This window comes from Octopus sinensis, linkage group LG8 (assembly GCF_006345805.1).
Source record: "Octopus sinensis linkage group LG8, ASM634580v1, whole genome shotgun sequence".
Taxonomy (NCBI): Eukaryota; Metazoa; Mollusca; class Cephalopoda; order Octopoda; family Octopodidae; genus Octopus; species Octopus sinensis.
The window spans coordinates 54,993,427-55,017,142 of NC_043004.1; the positions used below are offsets into that span (position 1 = coordinate 54,993,427).

The following is a 23,716-nucleotide window of genomic DNA, read 5'->3' on the forward strand; positions in this document are numbered from 1 at the left end:
TTCTTTGTAATTCATGATATGTTTATAAATATGAACAACTTATCTCCTTTTGGAGAGAAACAGATTGTACACATGTCACAGTTGATTTTTACTAGATAAACACACTTGATATGTGTGTATCATAAACATTATCATCATCAGTGGATGCATTTATGTATATATACGTATCTATATATACATATATATATATATACATATATGCACATATGTATATACATGAACATGAATAAATAAATATATATATATATATACGTATACACACACATACATGCATGTGTATATATAAACACACAAATACACATATATGTATGTATGTATGTATTAATATCCTTGTTTATGTTACATACACCCTTACACACACACACACACACATTTACAGGTATACAGTTCATATTGTGTCAAGTAGTACATCGGTTTTCACTGTACACCTCACCCACCTCCAGCAACTCCTACGACTACTAATACTGCTATAACGCTTGCTCCAGCAATTTCCAGAATCACTGTGTCTTTATGTTTCGATTTTTGTCATGTGAGGTGAGGACTTTGCGCACCCCAGCACACATTCTGTAGAACCAGTATAGATTGATGCTGTCCAACACAACACAGGTGAACACCAGTACATAGCGCATATGTCCTAGGGTGATGAATGAATGTGTGCCACACACACTATACACCTTGTACCAGTAGAGAGGCATGCAAGCCACCCGGACGAGGAAAAACACAATAGTCATGACAATGCCATTCACCACAAACAGGGAGCTTTTCTTTTCATAGCCAAGCACATCTAGGAACCACCTGTAAGAATAGAAGAAAAAGAGTGAGAGAAAAATAATAATACAATAACAGAATAATAGGAATAATAATGTGGAAATGAAGAAATCTGTAGTGGGTATATATTTGTGTCTGAGTAGAGGCTACATAGATTAATGAATATTCATAAGTGATATGCCACAGAGTGGCATCTTGGGTAAGCATCTTATACTATAGCACTGGGCCAACCAAAGCCTTGTGAATGGATTTGGTAAACAGAAATTGGAAGACCATCATACATGTAAATGTATACGTGCTTGTTACGTTTATATATTTGTTTTGCAAGATTTTTGATGTGAAACATAAGGACAGGAAATGTGTCACAGGAAAGTTCACAGGAAGCGGTGCTGCTTCCTAGGGCTAAATAGTAGTAGTTTTATTCTCTCCATGGGACTGTCACATTAAGTTGACAGCATACAACTACTTTATAATATCACTACTGCATAAGTCTCTCTGAGAGATTTAGAAATGTATTATTTCTGGCTTCCGTGCCGGTGGCACGCTAAAAGCACCATCCAATCGTGGCCGTTGCCAGCCTCGCCTGGCCTCCGTGCCGGTGGCACGTAAAAAGCACCATCCGACCGTGGCCGTTTGCCAGCTTCGTCTGGCACCTGTGCCGGTGGCACATAAAAAGCACCCACTACACTCATGGAGTGGTTGGCGTTAGGAAGGGCATCCAGCTGTAGAAACATTGCCAGATCAGACTGGGCCTGGTGCAGCCTTCTGGCTTCCCAGACCCCAGTTGCACCGTCCAACTCATGCCAGCATGGAAAGCGGACGCTAAACAATGATGATGATGATGATAAGGGTACTGTGAAGTGCAACACAGAACCAAAGATCAGGCTTAATAGTGAGTTCGACACTCTATACTAGTGTCCATTGTAGTATAATGCAGAGCATCAACCTCAGAATAGGCTTGAGTGCAGAATACAAACCAAATAATAAAAACAATGATAATTTACAGAAAACAGGTATGGTATTCCATGCTTTATAGAACATACAAACCAAATGTACCTTCTATAAAGCATTGAAAACCGTACCTGTTTTCTGTAAATTATTATTGCTTTATAGCTAGACAGATAGAGAAAGTAAAAACATACCTTTGGTTAACAAAAGGTGTAGAGAATTCAGCAATGAGTCGATAATTTGCAAAATATGGTAATACTCCAATTGTCTGTGTAATAAAAAGAGAGAAATATATAAGAAATTTGGGAAACTGATGGAACTTAAGATTTTATAGAGGTTTAATATTTAGACCTGGGACTAAACAACAACAACAACACAGTGTTATTGTTGTTGTTTAACCCCCAGGTCAATCCTAATTGAGCTAACTTATGATCAAAGGAATTCCAGCTATGGTCATATGTCTTTTTCCCAGATTAGTATATCTAGAACTACATCAATATTCAATATATAGGCACAGGAGTGGCTGTGTGGTAAGTAGCTTGTTTCCCAATCACATGGTTCCGGGTTCAGTCCCACTGCGTGGCACCTTGGATAAGTGTCTTCTACTATAGCCTTGGGCTGACCAAAGCCTTGTGAGTGGATTTGGTAGACGGAAACTGAAAGAAGTCCGTCGTATATATGTATATATATGTATGTGTGTGTGTTTGTGTGTCTGTGTTTGTCCCCCTAGCATTGCTTGACAACCGATGCTGGTGTGTTTATGTTCCCGTCACTTAGCGGTTCGGCAAAAAGAGACCGATAGAATAAGTACTGGGCTTACAAAGAATAAGTCCCAGGGTCGAGTTGCTCGATTAAAGGCAGTGCTCCAGCATGGCCGCAGTCAAATGACTGAAACAAGTAAAAGAGTAAAGAGTATATCCATCCTTCTTTAAGATGGCAGGATGAGTTATGAAGGAAGTTAAGCTGTCATTTCTAGTTGGACAAGCTACCAAGTGGAATTTCCTTTCTTGGATTACCATTGTTGCTGTGGTGGTGATGCTGTAGTGGTAGTGTCACAGTTGTGGTGGAAGTGGTACTGATGTAACAAGATGGCACTGTTGTGGTGTTAGTGGTAGTAATGGAGGTGTTATGCAGGATGTTCAGGGTAAATTTGACAGTTTCCACAACAGGAAAAGAAAACCTGTCCCTTACAAAAATAAAAGTATTTTAAGAAAATCAAAAAATATCAACTAGATTATGGCTGGCAGATAGAAAGGGAAAAAGAACCCCTTTGTTCATGAACAATCATGGGATTGCACTAAGAAAGTTCTCCTCCTAGTCACAAATGCAAGCAAGATACCAGCAGTCGCCCATGCATACCAGCCTCCCCTCTCCCTACCCCCTGTGTTATCCAAGAGAAAGGCAAAGGCCGATACAGCTTGGCACCAGTCTCATCACAACTCACTTCTACAACTGAGTGAACTGGAGTAGCATGAAATAAAGCGTCTTGCTCAAGAACACAACGCACAGCCCAGTCCAGGAATCGAACTTACAACCTAATGATTATGAGCCTGACACTAACCACTGAACCATGCACCTTCACACTGGGAGATAACAGTTACTCAAAATGGTGTAGCTCACCTCAGCTTCCACCATGGCCTCAAGATGGCTCCAGAACTTGGTGCATGTGTTCCTCCCTGTGCCCCTGGGAAGATCTTTGAACACCTCCTTGATTTTTAGCCATCAGCTTGGGCTAGGTGTTGCAGGCAGAGTGGTTGGTGTCTTTCTCACACACAGTAATCGATAGGATTACAAACAGGATAGTTAGGAAGCCAGAAATTGGGGCTGGTGAAGTTGTAAAACTTCAACAACCATTTTGAACTCTTTCCAGAAGCATGGCAAGGAACTGAGTTCTGCTGCTACATGTATAGCTTTCCAGCAGCAACCCTTTCCAGCTATGGTTTGAACAGTCTCCAGCAGCTTAACAGAGCTGTCTGAAATGAGCCTAAGGACTTGTTCAAAGATGTGGCGCAGCATGACATCACCCTCAATGGAGACTCACTTAAAGATCGTCACGTTCTGGGGGCACTTGGTTTACATAATGTCCGTATTATATCTTACAGCCTTCATAATGTTCACAGAGCATTGAGCAGCAGTCATTATGTCAGCATTTTGATACCTGGTATGAATTATCATGAAGGGTGGCGAGCTGGCAGAAACATTAGCACGCCGGGCGAAATGCTTAGCAGTATTTCATCTGCCGCAACGTTCTGAGTTCAAATTCCGCCGAGGTCGACTTTGCCTTTCATTCTTTCGGGGTTGATTAAATAAGTACCAGTTATGCACTGGTTTCGATATAATCGACTTAATCCGTTTGTCTGTTCTTGTTTGTCCTCTCTGTGTTTAGTGCCTTGTGGGCAGTAAAGAAATAGGTATGAATTATCATGATACAAGTAACTCTTTTCCAATATTCATATGGCATCAACTTTTTCCGAAATACAATTTTAATGAAAGCCACTGACTGTTCACCAATACAACAAGCTATTCCTAAAAAGGAGACACAAAAAAATGAAATTTAATCCAAATATCCAGCAGATGAATATGTGATACCATAGCTGCTGCTGTTTAGCTTCAGGTCATTCCAATTCAGTTCAGTATTCCTAGGATCAAAGTGGGACTGTATCATCCCATGTATCCTTTTTTAATATGGCAGGGTGTGATTTGAGAGATTTGTCAACTATTTCTAGCAGGCTGAGCCACCATATAGAGGCCTCCTCAGTGGCTTGCCATTACAGGTGTTGCGATAATAAGTGAGTTGTTATTGGGATGTTGTTGCTTTTGTTATTTGGTCAGCTCTGCTTTAACAAAAGCATGACATTAAGTTTTAAAATTTCCTTTTTTGTTGTTGGCCTCAAAAGCCCATTCCACTCCTACACACTCACTTGCTAATCACACTTGTACAATAAGTGTGATTGGCCGATAGAAAATATGCAGGTATAACACTTGATCATGCATGTGTTGTCGGTATTTTTCATTTCTCCTTTTTTTTTAACTAATTGATCAACTGATTCCCCATATTTTCATGTGTATTTATTGTATCCCAATGGCGCATTGCTTGGATTAAGTTGTAGTTTTAGGGGTTGCAGGTTTATGGACAGTGTGGTTCATAGTTTGGAAATTACAGTACACAAATGTCATTTTTTTTTCCTTGTTGATTATCCTGCATTTTATAGAGAACTGCAAATCATCAAAGAAGCTGTAATGGGGCCGGCACGTAAAATTTTTTTTAAAGTTTGAGAACCACTGGTTTAGTGTGATAAATAGCGAGGATATGTGTGGTGTTGTAGAGTGGAAATGTGGATGTATGTAGTGGTGTAGTGTACTAGTGAGGGGGATATTGTGCTGCAGTATAGTGTAACAGTGTTGTAGTAAGGATGAGTATGGTAGCAGAACATGGTATGAGGGCATCAAGACTTAACAGCCAACACTTAGCTGTAGTCGCATGGTGTAATGCAGACGAAAATTAAAACCTGGAAAGGGACAAGATGTTAGGAACCTGAAACCAACAGCTAGAACCAACAGATATTTGATAGTTGGCGAGCTGGCAGAAACTATATATAGGCGGCGAGCTGGCAGAAACGTTAGCACGCCAGGTGAAATGCGTAGCTGTATTTCGTCTGTCGTTACGTTCTGAGTTCAAATTCCGCTGAGGTCGACTTTGCCTTTTATCCTTTCGGGGTCAATAAATTAAGTACCAGTTACGCACTGGGGTCGATGTAATCGACTTTATCCATTTGTCTATCCTTGTTTGTCCCCTCTGTGTTTAGCCTCTTGTGGGTAGTAAAGAAATAGATATTTGATAGTTGGTGCTCCAGTTAAACAGACCTAGATAAATACCTACCTGGAAAGATGCCAGTTTATGACAAGTAACAGTTTCCAAATGACATGATGGTACATAAAACCACTGGCTGATAGGTAAACTGAAGAAATGTAGATTAAAATGTTCTGTCCCACATACAATGTGGTAACAGATCTTTAGACCAGTGGTTTTCAACCAGGTTTCCGCGGAACCTTAGGGTTCCGCCAGTTGAGTCCAGGGGTTCCGCAAGAAGTCACAAAACTGCTAAAATTGGCAGTAATTTTTAATTCTCCTGTGCAGATATGTGTGCATAAGACTATTAAATTATTGCACAGGGGTTCCTTGAGCCAGTGGAATGTTTCCTTGGGGTTCCGCTCCAGCAAAAAGTTTGAAAAGTACTGCTTTAGACAATGCTAATCCACAAGGTTGGGCTGAAAAGTTCATAGGCTGACAATGAAAGAATGATGCTAGAGCTGAGATATTTTGCATGCATTAATTTCAACTATTCTTATTTATAACTGCATTGTTGTTTTTTTCCAGGTAAACTCACATCTGACTGTTCAAAGAAGACTTCAAAAGTAACTAGTAGCAACTTCTCTTGGAATGGACAAAGTTTCACATTGTGGTGTTATCGGGTACCTGCAGAACAATAGTCTAGGACATTCATAATAATATAATAATGAAATTATTGTATACAGTGCTCAGGTGCACCACAACTTGTCAGAAAATGCATATAAAGTACATGCAGTAATGTAAAAATGTCTGGAAAGCGAACAATGTATGAGATAGATACATGCCCGTGTGTGTATGGAGGGGAGAAAATCAGGTGTAGTGTTGGCGAATCTCAGAAAGCATGGAAGTTTTGAAGGATTCAGTGCTCTGATAACTAACAACTGATGCCGGCAGTTTGTTCCATGCTTCAGCAACTCTCAGCGTGAAAAAATGTTTCCTGAAGTCATGGGAGCTATGCTGTTTTCTGACTTTGTAAATATGTCCACGGGTGTTAGATGGGTGGAGTTTGAAAAGGTGCTCAGAGTTATTGTTTGTACAATGGTTGATAAAGTTATTGTTTGTACAATGTCATGTTGATATGCTTGCTACATTAGGGGGTGATGCTCCAGCTTTATCAACAGCACAAAAGTAGGAAGCTTTGTTACTATATTTCTATTGAAACACACTGCATTTGTTTCAATTAATTTTGAAAGTGATGAAGAATTTATTAAAATAAATTTTGCAGTTATTAAGCTAGTGTTTAGAAAAATGAATTAACATGAAATTTTAATGGAAGGGTTTAACTGAGATCCACTTTAAAAGAGAAAGTTCTTATCAAGATACCAGAGGCAGGTTCATATCAAAAGGGTTAGAGGGAACAATCCCAGGTGATATGGTGGTATCAATTCTTACTAGGTCAACTAGTAACTTGGTGAACTGAGGTACTGTTGAATAATGTGTCCTCCATCACAGAAGCATACACACACACACACACACACACACACACACACACACACAAAGGAACAACAACCACAAATTTGATCAGAATGACCTCAGGGCCAACTCCCCAGTGCATGATGATAAATGTAGACATATATAAATGTCTCTCTTGTGGAAGCTATGGAAACTAATGACACTTACCATAACATAAACATAAGCATATATAGATGCCCCATGGTGAAAGAAATAGAACACTTCTCCTATAGTTTTATAATGAACAGTCATGATTATAAGATCTGAAAATATAAACAAGGAAAAAAACAACTCAGTAAACAATCTACGAGATGGGAAAATAGATATAAATGAAGATTTTTAAATACAGGGGAAAAAAATATCCCTTTAAGGACCAAAATACTCAATTTATAACCACTGGTCCTTTAGAAGCCCTTGAGGGAATCTTTGCAGAGTTAATCAACCTGTTAGAAATAACAGCCAAATCATCCTCAAATCAAACCCAATAATTTTCGAAAAACAAAGGACAAGGATGTATGCATCTTTGTCCTTTGTTTTATGTCTGGTTTCCATGCTGGCATGGGTTGGATGGGTCGTCATGGTACAAGTGAGGTCCCTCTTAGAATTATTGCCCTCCTGAAAAGATCAGGGGATTACAATCCACTACGATCTGGTTTCTATTGTTGGATGTTCTGACACCAACTACTTTACAGTGTGTCCAAGGAAAACTTGGAGAGTGTAAACAACTTGGTAAAGTACTGGACAATGATACTCCAGTATGGCCATGATCAATAAAATAGTAAGAAAGAATCAGATTAATGGAGATTAATGGTTGAGATTTGTGTTGTGCCTGCAGCCAACACATTACACTCTCAATCAAATAGCATAGTCATTTTAGCTGTAAGTAGGGACTAATACTAGGAAGCACTCAGTCGGTTACGACAACGAGGGTTCCGGTTGATCCGATCAAGGGAACAGCCTGCTTGTGAAATTAACGTGTAAGTGGCTGAGCACTCCACAGACACGTGTACCCTTAACGTAGTTCTCGGGGATATTCAGCCTGACACAGAGAGTGACAAGGCCAACAGAAACAGGAAGTAAGAGTGAGAGAAAGTTGTGGTGAAAGAGTACAGCAGGGATCACCACCATCCCCTGCTGGAGCCTCGTGGAGCTTTTAGGTGTTTTCGCTCAATAAACACTCACAACGCCTGGTCTGGGAATCGAAACCGCGATCCTACGACCCCGAGTCCGCTGCCCTAACCACTGGGCCATTGCGCCTCCACCAGGGACTAATACAAGATAGCACTGTAAACATGTACTGCATTTCATTGGCTTACTGTACTGAATTCACTTCCACCCACAGAGAAAAGACATTTGTAATAAACTAGCACAATTGCTAATTCATTTCATTGGTTTTTCAATGCTAACAAGGGTTGCTGAGAATGTTTTGGAATGTATATGAGGCAGAATTATTTTGCAGTCTGTTGTTCTTCTTGTTACTAACGCTTACTTATTCCCAAGGAAGGGAGTTTTTAATTTCAGAGGTCTTTGAAAACACAAAGTAACTGGTCATAAAATCAACAAGAAATATAATTCACCATTTTGCTCAAGCAAAACTGTAGGATGCACACACACATGCACACATATGTGAATTGTTTCTTACAGTTTCCCTTTACAAATTTACTTACATTGGTTGGTGCAAGGCAATAAAAGACACTTGCCCCAAGTGCTGCAGAGTGGGACTCAATTTGAAACTACACAGTTCAGAAATGAACTAAGGTAAAGGTAAAGCTACCTTCTCGAACCATGCCGATTCATAAGGGCCAGTTTCCCAGTTTCCATGGAGTATGAATCCCCCACCTGGATGGGACACTGGTCTGTCGCAAGATTACTCATTTTTGCCAGCTGTGGACTGGAACAATGTGAAATGCATCACCTGGGCCAGGAATCAATAACCACAATTTTACAATCAGCAAGTCCAACACCCTAACCACTAAGCCACGCACCTCCACACAGAAATGAACTACAGTAACCACGGAGCAATGCCTGATCTATCCAGAGACAAATTTGTCTCGCAGCTTCTTAATGCTAAATTAAGTAGAAATCAATGGTAAGAATTGGTTGATTGGAGTAGAGAGAGGTATGAAAGGAACAAAATAGGGGAAGTGGGGAGATAAGATCTCAAAAACACACAAAAAAGTACCCCGTACATATAATAGCTTGCTGTGGTAAGTAGTAAGTATAAAAATGGAATACAATATTTTGTCCTGTATATTAGTAATTCTTGCAACAAAAGTAATTTAATCTACTTTTCAAACTTTATAAAGTTTACACACACACACACACCACACACACACACACACATAATCATCATTTCAAAGTGGATGTAAAATTATGAGCATATATTTGTGTGTGTGTAAAATTATAGGGATATATATGTTTGTACCAAAGCTGATACTGGGGCTCAGCATAGCCCTGTGGCTTGCCAGACTTTGTCAAGTTGTCCAACCTATATGAGCATGGAAGACGGATGTTAAATGATGACAATGGTGATGATGTACACCAGATTTCACACTTAAGCTGTCACAGAATAGAATTAAACAGTGATATGCTTCAGTACAGGCAGCCCATCCAATTTATAGAAACTGACAAACATTGAAAGGATGGCAGCAGATATTTGTCTGAAAATTGTCAATAAGTTTATTAGTAGTCAGAGGCGGACAATGTCATAACAAATGAACAAAGTCAACTTTGACATTCAAAGTTATTCCCATTTCATGAAACGATGTTTTGAAATGTTAACATGTCTACAATTTTATGGTTTGATCTGTTTACAAGGAGATGCCCAACATGGCAAAGTTTATCTCTCTCTCTCTCTCTCTATGTAATCTGTCTATCTCCAAATTTATATACGTACACAAACATATATATCCCTATAATTTTACACACACACAAATATATGCTCATAATTTTACATCCACTTTGAAATGATGATTATGTGTGTGTGTGTGTGTGTAAACTTTATAAAGTTTGAAAAGTAGATTAAGTTACTTTTGTTGCAAGAATTACTAATATACAGGACAAAATATTGTATTCCATTTTTATACTTACTACTTACCACAGCAAGCTATTAGATTCTAAAACAGAGTGAGAGAGAGAGAGTGAGTGAGTGAGTGAATGTGTGTGTGTGTGTGTGTGTGTGTGTGTGTGTGTGTGTGTGTGTGTGTGTGTGTGTGTGTGTGTGTGTGTGTGTGTGTGTGTGTGTGTGTGTGTGTGTGTGTGTGTGTGTAAAAATGTGCATAATTTTGTTTATGTCATGCCAGAGAAACACTCAGCATCCTGCAATTTGTACAAGAAGTGTGTAAGGTCTGGCATATCTGTAAAGTCAACAGGATTACATATCTCTCCAAAGTGGTTTTTCATCAGCAAATTGAGAATAAATAACCAACGATATAGTTTGTTGTGTCTCACTCAGTAGACCCTGTATTAGACATTTTTCAAATCCTTCTTCCCCAGAAATACAACCCTCAGGAATATTTTTTTTTTTAACACCCACATTTGGTCCTCCAAATATTGAAGCTAAACATTCAACTCCAATTGCCCCAATCTGCAAAAATCTAAAGAATTCACAAGCATTGCTCCTCCCTCCTTAGACTACTCAAAAAAAAAAAGATATAACAAAAAAATCATATTCAACCAACAGGTGTACTCTGATATAAAGACTGTAGACTGGAAACTTTGGGGTGGGAGGATAACAGTTTATAGATTAGATATGTTAAAATTTGCTTTCCAATTCCCCAGTAACAGCTGTTGGTCTTTATAACCTTACCTCTTCCCCTTTAATTTTCTCTGTCATTTGTACTCTGTGTAAGTTTGATCTATTAACATAAAGATCTATATATTTAAACTTAAATATTCATCATCTGAAAGTAGGGGTATTAACAGACATTTACAACCAAAAATGTGGTAGATGTAAATTCAAAGACCCTAAAAAATTCTGAATCAAGTGTAAGGTCACAAACTTTACAAGAAGAAACCTGTCAGTTAAATAAACCAAGATTTTTTATTGTCACTTATTCAATTGACTCTAAGAAGGATATAAAGGTAACTTTGACAGGATTTAAACTCAGATTTTAAAGAAATTTTATTATTCACCCATAAAGACATTTTGTCTAACACATTATATTTCTACACGTCCAATAATAATTTATTCTCAGTTAAGTATAAGGCCAGAAATAAGAGGAAGCAGTAAATTAAAGCAACTCCAGAAGTTAAAAAGTAAAGTAAATCTTCTTGGGATGTAAATTTAGAATGTAAAAACAGATAACTGAATAGAAGGCATTTTGTCCGACCCTTTAATCCATCAACCTCCAATAATAATCATTTCTCTCAAAGGTATGAGATCAGAATTTTAAGGAAGGATTATAGTCAGTGAAATCAACTTCAGTCTTCATTGGTACTTTTATATTGGTCTCAAATTTTGGCACAAAGCCAGCAAGTTCAGGGTATTGGAATAAGTCAATTACATCAATCCCAGTGTTCAACTGGTATTATTTTATTGACCCTGAAAGGATGAAAAGCAAAGCCAAACCCAGTGGCATTTGAATTCAGAATGTGAAGTCAAACAAAATACCACTAAGTATTTTGCCCGGCATTCTGGTAATTCTGCAAGCTCACTGCTTTTCATTGGTCCTTTTATATTAACCCCAGTAATTTACTGGTACTTTATTCCATTGGCTCTCAAATGATGAAAGACATAGTTGACCTTAGTGCGACCTCAAAACATAAAAGGTTGTGATTAAATACAGAAAGGCATTTTGTCTAATACTTTAAAGACTGTGCCAATTCACTACCCTATTAATCTTTCTACACTAGGCATAAGACCTAAGATGTTTTAGAAGAGTTGGCTAGTTGCTTACATCAACTCCAGTGCACAACTGTTACTTATTTCATTGACCCTGAAAGTATGAAAGGCAAAGTCAACCTCAGTGAAATTTAAACTCAGAATATAAAGATGGACGAAATGCTGCCAAGCATTTTTCCCAGTATACTAACAGTTCTGCTAGCATGCTGCCTTCCACCACCTTATTTGTAATAATGATACTAGCTTCTCGTACAGGTGCAAGGTCAGAAATTTTGGACAAAGGGTTAATACTATCAATCCCAGATTTGAACAGAATCAAAAGAATCAAACTTAACCTTGGTGGAACTTAAACTCTGTTTAAAGAATAAAAGACTGGAACAAATAATGTCAGGCATTTCGTATGAAATTCTAATGATTCTACTAATTCTACCATCCTAATAATAATAATTGTTTTGAATAAAGAAAGGTACAAGGCTAGCAATTTGCAATAAGGGGTCAGTTGATTAGAATACAGTACTTGAATGGTAATTTATTTTATCAACCTTGAACAGATGACAGGTAAAGTTAACCTTGATGAGATTTGAACTCAGAATGTACAGAGCCATAACTAAATACTCCAAAGCATTTTTTCTGATGCTCTAATGATTCGGCCAATCCACTGTTCTCACCTTAATAATAATTTCTTGCATTAGTAGGTTACAAATTTTGGGAATAATGGTTAGGTACAGCCATGGCTAGATGGAAGCATAGCTAGGAGCGGGCATGACCATATGGTTGAGAAGTATGCTTCCCAACCACATGGTTTCTGGTTCAGTCCCACTGCATAGCACCTTAGGTATCTTCTACTGTAGCATCAACCTGAGAAGAGCTTTGTGCATGGGTTTGATAAATGGAAACTGAAGAAGCACATCATGTGTGTGTCTGTGTTTCCCTCACGTTTGCTGGTTTGAAAACTGTGGTTTCCTTCCAGTGTTGCTGGCTTGCAGTCCACTGAGAAAGGATATCCAAACTTCTGGACATACATTAACATAAGATTATCGATTTTTGTAAATAAACAGTTCCTTAAATGGTGCTATTTTGTTTCCAGTTTATTATCCCAAAATGTCAGGACTGTTTGTTGTTCAATAGACAGGGAGATTATTGCCTAATTTGAAAACAAGTTGGAGTTAGCAACAGGAAGGGCATAGGAAAAAAACTGTCTCAACATACTCTCATCTGACCCATGCAAGCATTGAAAAGTAGACGTTAAAAGGATGGTAATAATGATAGTGATTATGTTAAAAATATAGTGTAGGCAAGTGTATATGCTGTAGTTTCTAACTGGTATTTTATTTTATCAAAATTGAAGAGAAAGGAAGCAAATTTGGGCTTGGTTGAATTTCTAACTCAGAAACTAGACACTCTAAAGATGTTTAGTATATTATTCTACTGTCCCACTCCTCTACTTTAATAAAAATTTTAATGTGAACTTTTAAGCTGTTCAAATAAAAGGTTTCTTTTCTCCCCACCCAGCACTGATTCCATTCAAACAAGCTGTAATGAAATATAATACAAATGATAGATATCTTGAAAGTTTGTTATTTGTTGTAGCAAATGAGAGTTTAAATAAGTGTATGCATTTGTGTATGATTTTGTGTGTGTGTGTGTGTGTGTAATTACATGGATGCAGGCACATCTTTGCAGTCAGGCACATCTTTGTCATTCCACAGTATGGCATCTTCAGCAAGTATATTTCACTATTGCCATGTAATTGAAATTAGGTAGATGGAAACTGTAAGGAAGCCCATCGGATAAACTATGTCTATAATTAAAAGGGCCACACAATCTGTCACACTGATTCTACCAGGGAATGACATTAACCTTTTTGTTGCCATATTTCTGTTGAAATCAAGTTTGAAAACAATGACGAATAACTTTGTCAATACTAAACATAAACTGATAAAAAATGTTCTTGTAAGGTTTTCAGTTAGATTGCTTGATCCATTAGCATTTAAACCAGCTGTATCCAGCCTAAATAGTTTACATGTTTTATGCCCAAACTGACCAGATTTAGCCTTTCACATCTATCCAATAATGTCATTCTAGAAATTAACAATCACATCATTGAAATTTTAAAGTTACAAAATCATGCACGATTAATTCTAAACAATGTGAAGAAACAAGCATTGCATTTGAAAGAGTAAGCTGAATGCTAAAAGGTTAAACCTTTTCATTACAATATTTCTAATTAATACATTGCTTTCATGTCAATTAATTTTTAAAATAACGAAGAATTTAGTAAAATAACTGTCATTTTTAAACTGGTATTTAGAACATCAATTCGCATGAAATTAGCATCAATTAGCATGAAATCAAATCACTTAAACTTTTTCGTTACCATATTTCTAATTAAAACCGCTACCTTCATTTCAAGTAATTTTTTAAATAATGAAGAATTTAGCAAAATAACAGATATTACCAAGTTGGTATTTGGAAAATGAATTAGCATAAAATTTTGATATAACTTTGTAGCATTTCTTGCACTCTGAGTTCAAATATGGCTGTGGTTAACTTTGCCTTTCATCCTTTTTAGGCCAACAAAATAAGTGCCCATTGAGCATTGGGGTTAATGTAATCGACTAACTCTGTCCCCTAAATTACTGTGCCAAAATCTGAAACAATCTTATTAGCATTTATTACATAAAAATACTGAGTCATCGGATTGCATTGTTTCACCACATTGTTTGCAATATCTTTTAATTCCCATTCTGGGCCACAGGACACTTTTTTTCTTTTTAATTGTAGTAAGGGCATCATGAGGTTATTACATTTAAATTTCAGTGTTCTCTTTCTATTAATGATTCTTCATCTTCAATAAATTAAAAATTCTTTTAGGTTCACCACATTATATAAATCCACATTTATGTGTGCATAAATATTCATGTGTGTATGTGTGTGCAAGTGTGAGTGCATATGTATACACATGTGGTGTGTATGTGTGTGTGTAATAATACATACCAGCAACCATGTAGCCAACCACAATGGCACAACTAGTTCTCACCACTGGGGCATCCCACCTGAGAGAGAAAAGAGAAGGATGTTATAGTTAGGGTGGTGATGATGATGATGATGATGAAGATGTTGAAGAGGAAGATGATAGTGGTGGTGTTGGCTGGGAGCAGGCAATAATAGAGCTTTCAGTGGTGGTGATGACAATGATATTTCTATACAAATCAGTCACAATGACTATGAGGTTCAGAGCCTGGCCTATTGAACAGATGATCATAAGTTCAGCTCTTACTACAGCAATTGTGTTGTGTCTGTGTGCTCCAATTCTGACAAAAAGAAAAAGAAGAACAAGGGCTCCACCTAATATTTTTTTTATAGTTAAAGAGTTAGTGCTAAGAAAGGAGATCAACCTTCGGTTATAGGAAGTGGGTGGATAAAGTGTAGTTTACTGATAGGAAGTGGATGGATCAATTGTAGTTCACTGTTAGGAAGGAATGCAGATCAACCATAGTTCACAGGTAGGAATGCAGATCAACCGTAGTTCACTGGTAGGAATGGAGATCAACTGTAGTTTAGTGGCACGAAGGAGGATCAACTGTAGTTCAGTAGTAGGAAGGGAGATCAACTGTAGTTTAGTGGCAGGAAGGAGGATCAACTGTAGTTTAGTGGCAAGAAGGAGGATCAACTGTAGTTCAGTAGTAGGAATGGAGATCAACTGTAGTTTAGTGGCAGGAAGGAGGATCAACTGTAGTTCAGTAGTAGGAAGGGAGATCAACTGTAGTTTAATGACAGGAAGGAAGATCAACTGTAGTTCAGTAGTAGGAATGGAGATCAACTGTAGTTTAGTGGCAGGAAGGTGGATCAACTGTAGTTCAGTAGTAGGAATGGAGATCAAGTGTGTTTCAATGGTAGGAAATGATATCAACAATAGTTCAGTAGAAAGAAGAGAGATCAACCATAGTGCAATGTTGAGTAGTAAGACAGATCAGCTATAGTTCAAAGATAAGCAGCAGGAAGGGGGATCAGCCATAGTTCAATGATAGTAAGGACACATCAACCAGTTATAAAATCATTGGTTCTAACAAGTAAAGCATCCATTAATGTAAGTATAGAACATTAATGCAAAAGAGGAATATTAATATTAATGATGATGATGATGATTGCAAATGAGTGAGGATGGTAGTGATAGTTAGGGTGTGGAGTGGTGGTGCTGGTAGTAACAGTGAGGTTGATCATAACAGTTGAGGTGATGGTTATGATAATGCTGATAATGATTATGATGATACTGGTGATGGTTATGATGATGCTGCTGACAAAAGTGGTGATGATCATGGTAATGGTGCAGGAAATGGATACAACAAAGATAATGGTTACAGTGGTGCTATCATGATGATGATGGTGGTGGTGGTGATAATAATGATAGTACTGGCAACAACACAAGGTTTGGAGCAAAAAACAACAACAAAAAAAACACCACCAAACCCTGACATAGCATAGTATATAATACCACTAGCACACCAGGATGACCATGATAACAATACAACAACAACCAACCCTACCATGACTCCCCACCACCGAGAAGTCACTGAGTTATAGTTCTCATAGAAATCAATGTTCCTTACCAGATGGGATCTTTGCTGAGCCCTGCATCATACAGCAGTGTGTACGCACACATAGAACTGACCACAGCAGCATGGATACTGGATATGACCCTAGAATAGAGAAAGCAGTACGGGTAATTAAAAACAGGCATACAAAAAAAAAACTCTTCACAATAATGAAATGAGAAAGAAAGTAAAAAAGACTTTGTTTTTGGATCCACTTCATATATATTCCATTTCAAAATATTATAAAGTACTAGCAGTATCGCCCGGCGTTGCTCGGGTTTGTAAGGGAAATAACTATATAAGCATTTTTAGAGTTATAGCCAAAAAGTAGCAAAAAAATGCATTAAAAATGGGAAAAAAATTATGGTAAATTTTTTTTTAAATCGTTGACTCATCGTAGACATTTTTAGAGAGTTACTTCCCTTTATTTAAAAAGTATGCTTTAAAATGGAAAAAATTATGGTAAATTATTTTTTAAATCGTAGACTCATCGTAGACGCGCGCTAATACCCAGAAGGGCTCGATATGAATCACGACTATAAGATACCCAGTTTTGGTTAAACTGCACCGCAAAATGTGGGAGTAGTTAGGAATCTAAATCGTAGGAGACAGACACTCACACAACTTCACTTTTATATATATAGATTTTATGAGTGAGAAGTGTCAAACTGGGACTAAAACCATATTGCAGACTAACATGGCTCAACAACAGTTAAGCTGAGACTGAAACCACAATGCAGACCAATATGGCTCAACAAGTACGAAGCTGAAACTCAAATCATACTGCAGGTCAGCATGGCTCACCATGTGTCAAGCTGAAACTCAAATCGTACTGCAGGTCAGCATGGCTCACTATGTGTCAAGCTAAAACTCAAATCATACTGCAGGTCAGCATGGCTCACCATGTGTCAAGCTAAAACTCAAATCATACTGCAGGTCAGCATGGCTCACCATGTGTCAAGCTAAAACTCAAATCATACTGCAGATCAGCATGGCTCACCATGTGTCAAGCTAAAACTCAAATCATACTGCAGGTCAGCATGGCTCACCATGTGTCAAGCTAAAACTCAAATCATACTGCAGGTCAGCATGGTTCACCATGTGTCAAGCTAAAACTCAAATCATACTGCAGGTCAGCATGGCTCACCATGTGTCAAGCTAAAACTCAAATCATACTGCAGGTCAGCATGGCTCACCATGTGTCAAGCTAAAACTCAAATCATACTGCAGGTCAGCATGGCTCACCATGTGTCAAGCTAAAACTCAAATCATACTGCAGGTCAGCATGGTTCACCATGTGTCAAGCTAAAACTCAAATCATACTGCAGGTCAGCATGGCTCACCATGTGTCAAGCTAAAACTCAAATCATACTGCAGGTCAGCATGGCTCACCATGTGTCAAGCTAAAACTCAAATCATACTGCAGGTCAGCATGGCTCACCATGTGTCAAGCTAAAACTCAAATCATACTGCAGATCAGCATGGCTCACCATGTGTCAAGCTAAAACTCAAATCATACTGCAGGTCAGCATAGCTCACCATGTGTCAAACTGAAACTCAAATCATACTGCAGGTCAGCATGGTTCACCATGTGTCAAGCTAAAACTCAAATCGTACTGCAGGTCAGCATGGCTCACTATGTGTCAAGCTGAAACTCAAATCATACTGCAGGTCAGCATGGCTCACCATGTGTCAAGCTAAAACTCAAATCATACTGCAGGTCAGCATGGCTCACCATGTGTCAAGCTAAAACTCAAATCATACTGCAGGTCAGCATGGCTCACCATGTGTCAAGCTAAAACTCAAATCATACTGCAGGTCAGCATGGCTCACCATGTGTCAAGCTAAAACTCAAATCATACTGCAGGTCAGCATGGTTCACCATGTGTCAAGCTAAAACTCAAATCATACTGCAGGTCAGCATGGCTCACCATGTGTCAAGCTAAAACTCAAATCATACTGCAGGTCAGCATGGCTCACCATGTGTCAAGCTAAAACTCAAATCATACTGCAGGTCAGCATGGCTCACCATGTGTCAAGCTAAAACTCAAATCATACTGCAGATCAGCATGGCTCACCATGTGTCAAGCTAAAACTCAAATCATACTGCAGGTCAGCATGGCTCACCATGTGTCAAGCTGAAACTCAAATCATACTGCAGGTCAGCATGGTTCACCATGTGTCAAGCTAAAACTCAAATCATACTGCAGGTCAGCATGGCTCACCATGTGTCAAGCTAAAACTCAAATCATACTGCAGGTCAGCATGGCTCACCATGTGTCAAGCTAAAACTCAAATCATACTGCAGGTCAGCATGGCTCACCATGTGTCAAGCTAAAACTCAAATCATACTGCAGGTCAGCATGGCTCACCATGTGTCAAGCTAAAACTCAAATCATACTGCAGGTCAGCATGGCTCACCATGTGTCAAGCTAAAACTCAAATCATACTGCAGGTCAGCATGGCTCACCATGTGTCAAGCTAAAACTCAAATCATACTGCAGGTCAGCATGGCTCACCATGTGTCAGCTAAAACTCAAATCATACTGCAGGTCAGCATGGCTCACCATGTGTCAAACTAAAACTCAAATCATACTGCAGGTCAGCATGGCTCACCATGTGTCAAGCTAAAACTCAAATCATACTGCAGGTCAGCATGGCTCACCATGTGTCAAGCTGAAACTCAAATCATACTGCAGGTCAGCATGGTTCACCATGTGTCAAGCTAAAACTCAAATCATACTGCAGGTCAGCATGGCTCACCATGTGTCAAGCTAAAACTCAAATCATACTGCAGGTCAGCATGGCTCACCATGTGTCAAGCTAAAACTCAAATCATACTGCAGGTCAGCATGGCTCACCATGTGTCAAGCTGAAACTCAAATCATACTGCAGGCCCACAAGGTTGACCATGTATTAAGCTGGAACTGAAACCATTCTGCAGGCCAAAAAAGGCTCACTAAGTGCTTAAGACCACCGTACAATTCTGCTGAATTTAAGTCTTCCCCCACCAGTTTTTTTTTTTTTTTTTTTTGCTGAATATGAAATGAAAATTTTTGATATCTGAATAAGCAATGAGAGTTCTTCCATTTTCACTGCAATTTCTTGCCACATGTTAATCTGCTTTAATGGTAATAAAGACAAAATACTATCAAGGACATCATGGACGAATATCAAGCCACAGTTTCAGGTACTGTATTGAGCAAACACACCCAGCTCATTGAATATATATATATATATATATATATATATATATATATATATATATATTACTGCTGTTGATCGGGTGATTACTTTTACTGTTTATCTGGAGCCACGTTGAACGTATTATTTTTATTTCTTTACTACCCACAAGGGGCTAAACACAGAAGGGACAAACAAGGACAGACAAACGGATTAAGTCGATTACATCGACCCCAGTGCGTAACTGGTACTTAATTTATCGACCCCCAAAAGGATGAAAGGCAAAGTCGACCTTGGCGGAATTTGAACTCAGAACGTAACGGCAGACGAAATACGGCTACGCATTTCGCTCGGCATGCTAACGGTTCTGCCAGCTCGATTATTAATTTATATATATAATTTACTCCTCCTGTAAGAGTGCATTTTTAGAAGGCAAAACTATGTAATAATTGAAGTAGAAGAAAGATCAATATCATTCTTTGTTGGCTATCCGCAAATCTGTTTGCAGTTTCTTGTGCTGTGACTTACATACGATGTGATGCTTTTCGAAGACTATCAGCTGCAAGTCGTGCACGTCTTTTATCTTTGCTTTCTGCTGCATGTCGGGCTGCCATTCTTTGTTTGCGATCTGCAAGTTGTGAATTTCATTGATGTTCAGTTTCAGATGCATGTCAAGCTTTCTTTCTCTGTTGCTGATCTGCAAGCTATGCGCATCTCATCTTCGTTTCCTGATGCACATCATGCATTTGTTTGGTGTTCGTTTTGTGACGGTCTTTTTATTTTATAAGACATTTGTTTTGATAATAAATGTCAGTAAGTAACAGTGAAATGAATTTACAAATACTGAATGGTGTCAGTATTTTTACTGAAATTCCGACACTATATTTCAGGAATGCAGGGCAAGGCATTGTGTGGTTGTCTTTTTGTTGGTGTGTTGATGTTTTTCGTTTCACTGTGAATTTGTGTCTGTGTACATATAGCTTCACTGTCAGATTGTCTATGCTTATTTGAAAGAAATTTGTATATTTATATCTGAACGGAAAAGTTAGAAAAATAGGTATACCTGAAACATGAATGAATATACGAGTATGTGTGTGTGTTCTTTTAGGGAGAAAGAGAGAAACAGACAGATAAAAAAAATAGTGGCGCCATTTCTTTAGAGTTCCGCTCTGCTGGTGGAAGTGGACAAAACACCCATTCTTGTAATTTTCTTTTATCTTTTCCTTCTTTTCACCTTTTACTTGTTTCAGTTATTAGATTGTGGCCATGCTGGGGCACCATCTTGAAGAAATTTTAGTTGGACATATTGACCCCAGAGTGTTTTTTTTATTTTTACTTGTTGCAGCCATTACAGAGAGAGAGAGAGAGACTGAAAAGTGTTGATTCTTTGAAAATTTTGGCACTTTAGCTCTGGTCACACCATCATCATTATTATCATCACCATAGTTAGGAGTTAGGATAAAACATCCATGCTTATAAATGAGATGGCGTCTCAATTATGTTTTGTAGGACAAACAGACGGAATCTTTCTTATATATATATAATTTTTGGAACATTGGATACTGAAGCACATCGCATAAAACTTTAGATAATAGCATGAAAATATGAGATTATAAAACCCTTTTAGACAGAAAAGGCTGAAGGTGGCCCTTGGGACTTAAACCCATAACTTCGACATTTTCAATCCAAAAGGGCTTTTTACCTCAATATTTACATGCTTTATGTGCTGTGTCTCAAAATCCAGTGTTCCAAGAGGCTAGAGCTTTATGTTCTCTTGAAAGTTTATAAAATTCTTATTATGTCAACAATACATATCTATATCATTTAACAAACAAAATATATATATTTATGTGCTACTATTAGTTTCATGTGGTAAGAGCATGCCAAACTGTTTTTAATGCATCTGGTGTCCTAGCACAATCATGAGACACTACCCTCGTGGCATTGTATTCCATTTTTAGTTTATATATTGTGTTTATTAAATAATATTTATCTCTCACCAGATGGAGTACTTTTTTATTGATCTTACCATCACAGAACAATACACTATATATATATATTTAATATTTTGGGTGGGTATATGTCATTTAGTGTGTTGAAGTGTTGAGTAGAGCACTGGCACAATTTGGGCTACCTGGTGTCATCCACAGTCGGGGTATGTTACCGTTGGATCTACTTCAGGAACTCTGCAGTGTTAGTTGAAATAATAATAATAATTTCTTAAGTAACCAGAAGATTAATACCAAATCCATTTTTTGGTTACTTAAGAAATTATTACATATGTATATATATGGTGTTAGGAAGGGCATCCAGCTGTAGAAACTCTGCCAGATCAGATTGGAGCCTGGTGCAGCTATCTGGTTCACCAGTCCTCAGTCAAATTGTCCAACCTATGCTGGCATGAAAAACGGACGTTAAACAATGATGATGATAGTGATGATGATGATATTGACCTATTAGCTAAGTTCTGCATAGTCTTATCTTCTGTAAACATTGATTTATATTTTCTGAAGTTTTGTTTATTGTAATTATTTGTAATATAATCATGTACAGGTTACACTATTCTATTACCTATTGAATTTTATAATACTGCAAAAAGATTAAAGTGGTGGTGGGGAATTCATCCGATTAAAAGGGGTTGTAAGGGATGAACTGTTAAGGAATGGTGTTCTACCCCACAATGTGTCTACCAGGCAACTGCTAATGATAGTAAAGGAATTTTATCTGTTTGTCAAACCTATCTCTTTGAACACACACAAACACACAGAAAGACAAACACAGGCATACAAACATATGTACATAGGCAAAACAACTAGTTCTATGAAACTAATGAGGTTTTATGTCTAATAAACATTTTATGATAAAGTATGTTTACATGCCACAAGAAAATATTAGAGTTGTGAGGTTTCGGGCAGGACCTTTCTTATTTCTTTATTGCCCACAAGGGGCTAAACAAAGGGGGGACAAACAAAGACAGACAAAGGGATTAAGTCGATCCCAGTGCATAACTGGTACTTAATTTATCAACCCCGAAAGGATGAAAAGCAAAGTTAACCTTGGCAGAATTTGAACTCAGAATGTAATGGCAGACAAAATACTTATTTCTTTATTAACCACAAGGAGCTAAACACAGAGGGGACAAACAAGGACAGACAAATGGATTAAGTCGATTACAACGACCCCAGTGCGTAACTGGTGCTTAATTTATCAACCCCGAAAGGATGAAAGGCAAAGTCGACCACGGCAGAATTTGAACTCAGAATGCAGTGGCAGACGAAATGCCACAAAGCATTTCGCCCAACATGCTAACGATTCTGCCAGCTCACCGCCTTCATGGAGGACGAAATGCCACAAAGCATTTCGCCTGACATGCTAACGATTCTGCCAGCTCACCGCCTTCATGGAGGACGAAATACCACAAAGCATTTCGCCCAACATGCTAACGATTCTGCCAGCTCACCGCCTTCATGGAGGACGAAATACCACAAAGCATTTCGCCCAACATGCTAACGATTCTGCCAGCTCACCGCCTTCATGGAGGACGAAATACCACAAAGCATTTCGCCCAACATGCTAACGATTCTGCCAGCTCACCGCCTTCATGGAGGACGAAATACCACAAAGCATTTCGCCCAACATGCTAACGATTCTGCCAGCTCACCGCCTTCATGGAGGACGAAATACCACAAAGCATTTCGCCCAACATGCTAACGATTCTGCCAGCTCACCGCCTTCATGGAGGACGAAATACCACAAAGCATTTCGCCCAACATGCTAACGATTCTGCCAGCTCACCGCCTTCATGGAGGACGAAATACCACAAAGCATTTCGCCCAACATGCTAACGATTCTGCCAGCTCACCGCCTTCATGGAGGACGAAATACCACAAAGCATTTCGCCCGACGTGCTAACATTTCTGCCAGCTTGCCGCCTTTCTATTAACAAAATACATACATGTGAGATCGTGTATAATGATTGAAGGTGGGTGGAGAGGGGAATAATTTTTCTTTGATACCAATTTTATTGAAAATACACTAATTTCAATGTATATATTTTTCTATTAAAGAAATTTCTAC

General features: G+C 38.3%; 1 protein-coding gene across 1 annotated transcript in view; it reads right to left on the bottom strand.

The window, feature by feature from the left end:
* Positions 1-283: 283 nt before the first annotated feature.
* LOC115215180 (TLC domain-containing protein 4-B-like) overlaps positions 284-23,716 on the bottom strand; it is an 80,040-nt gene continuing 56,607 nt past the window's right edge. The window contains exons 4-8 of the mRNA XM_029784367.2: positions 16,472-16,561; positions 14,859-14,917; positions 7,187-7,281; positions 1,911-1,984; positions 284-795 (exon numbers count right to left, since the gene is read on the bottom strand). Of these exons, the coding sequence (XP_029640227.1) occupies positions 498-795; positions 1,911-1,984; positions 7,187-7,281; positions 14,859-14,917; positions 16,472-16,561 (616 nt within the window). The 3' untranslated portion in view covers positions 284-497. The remainder of the gene's footprint in view (positions 796-1,910; positions 1,985-7,186; positions 7,282-14,858; positions 14,918-16,471; positions 16,562-23,716) is intronic.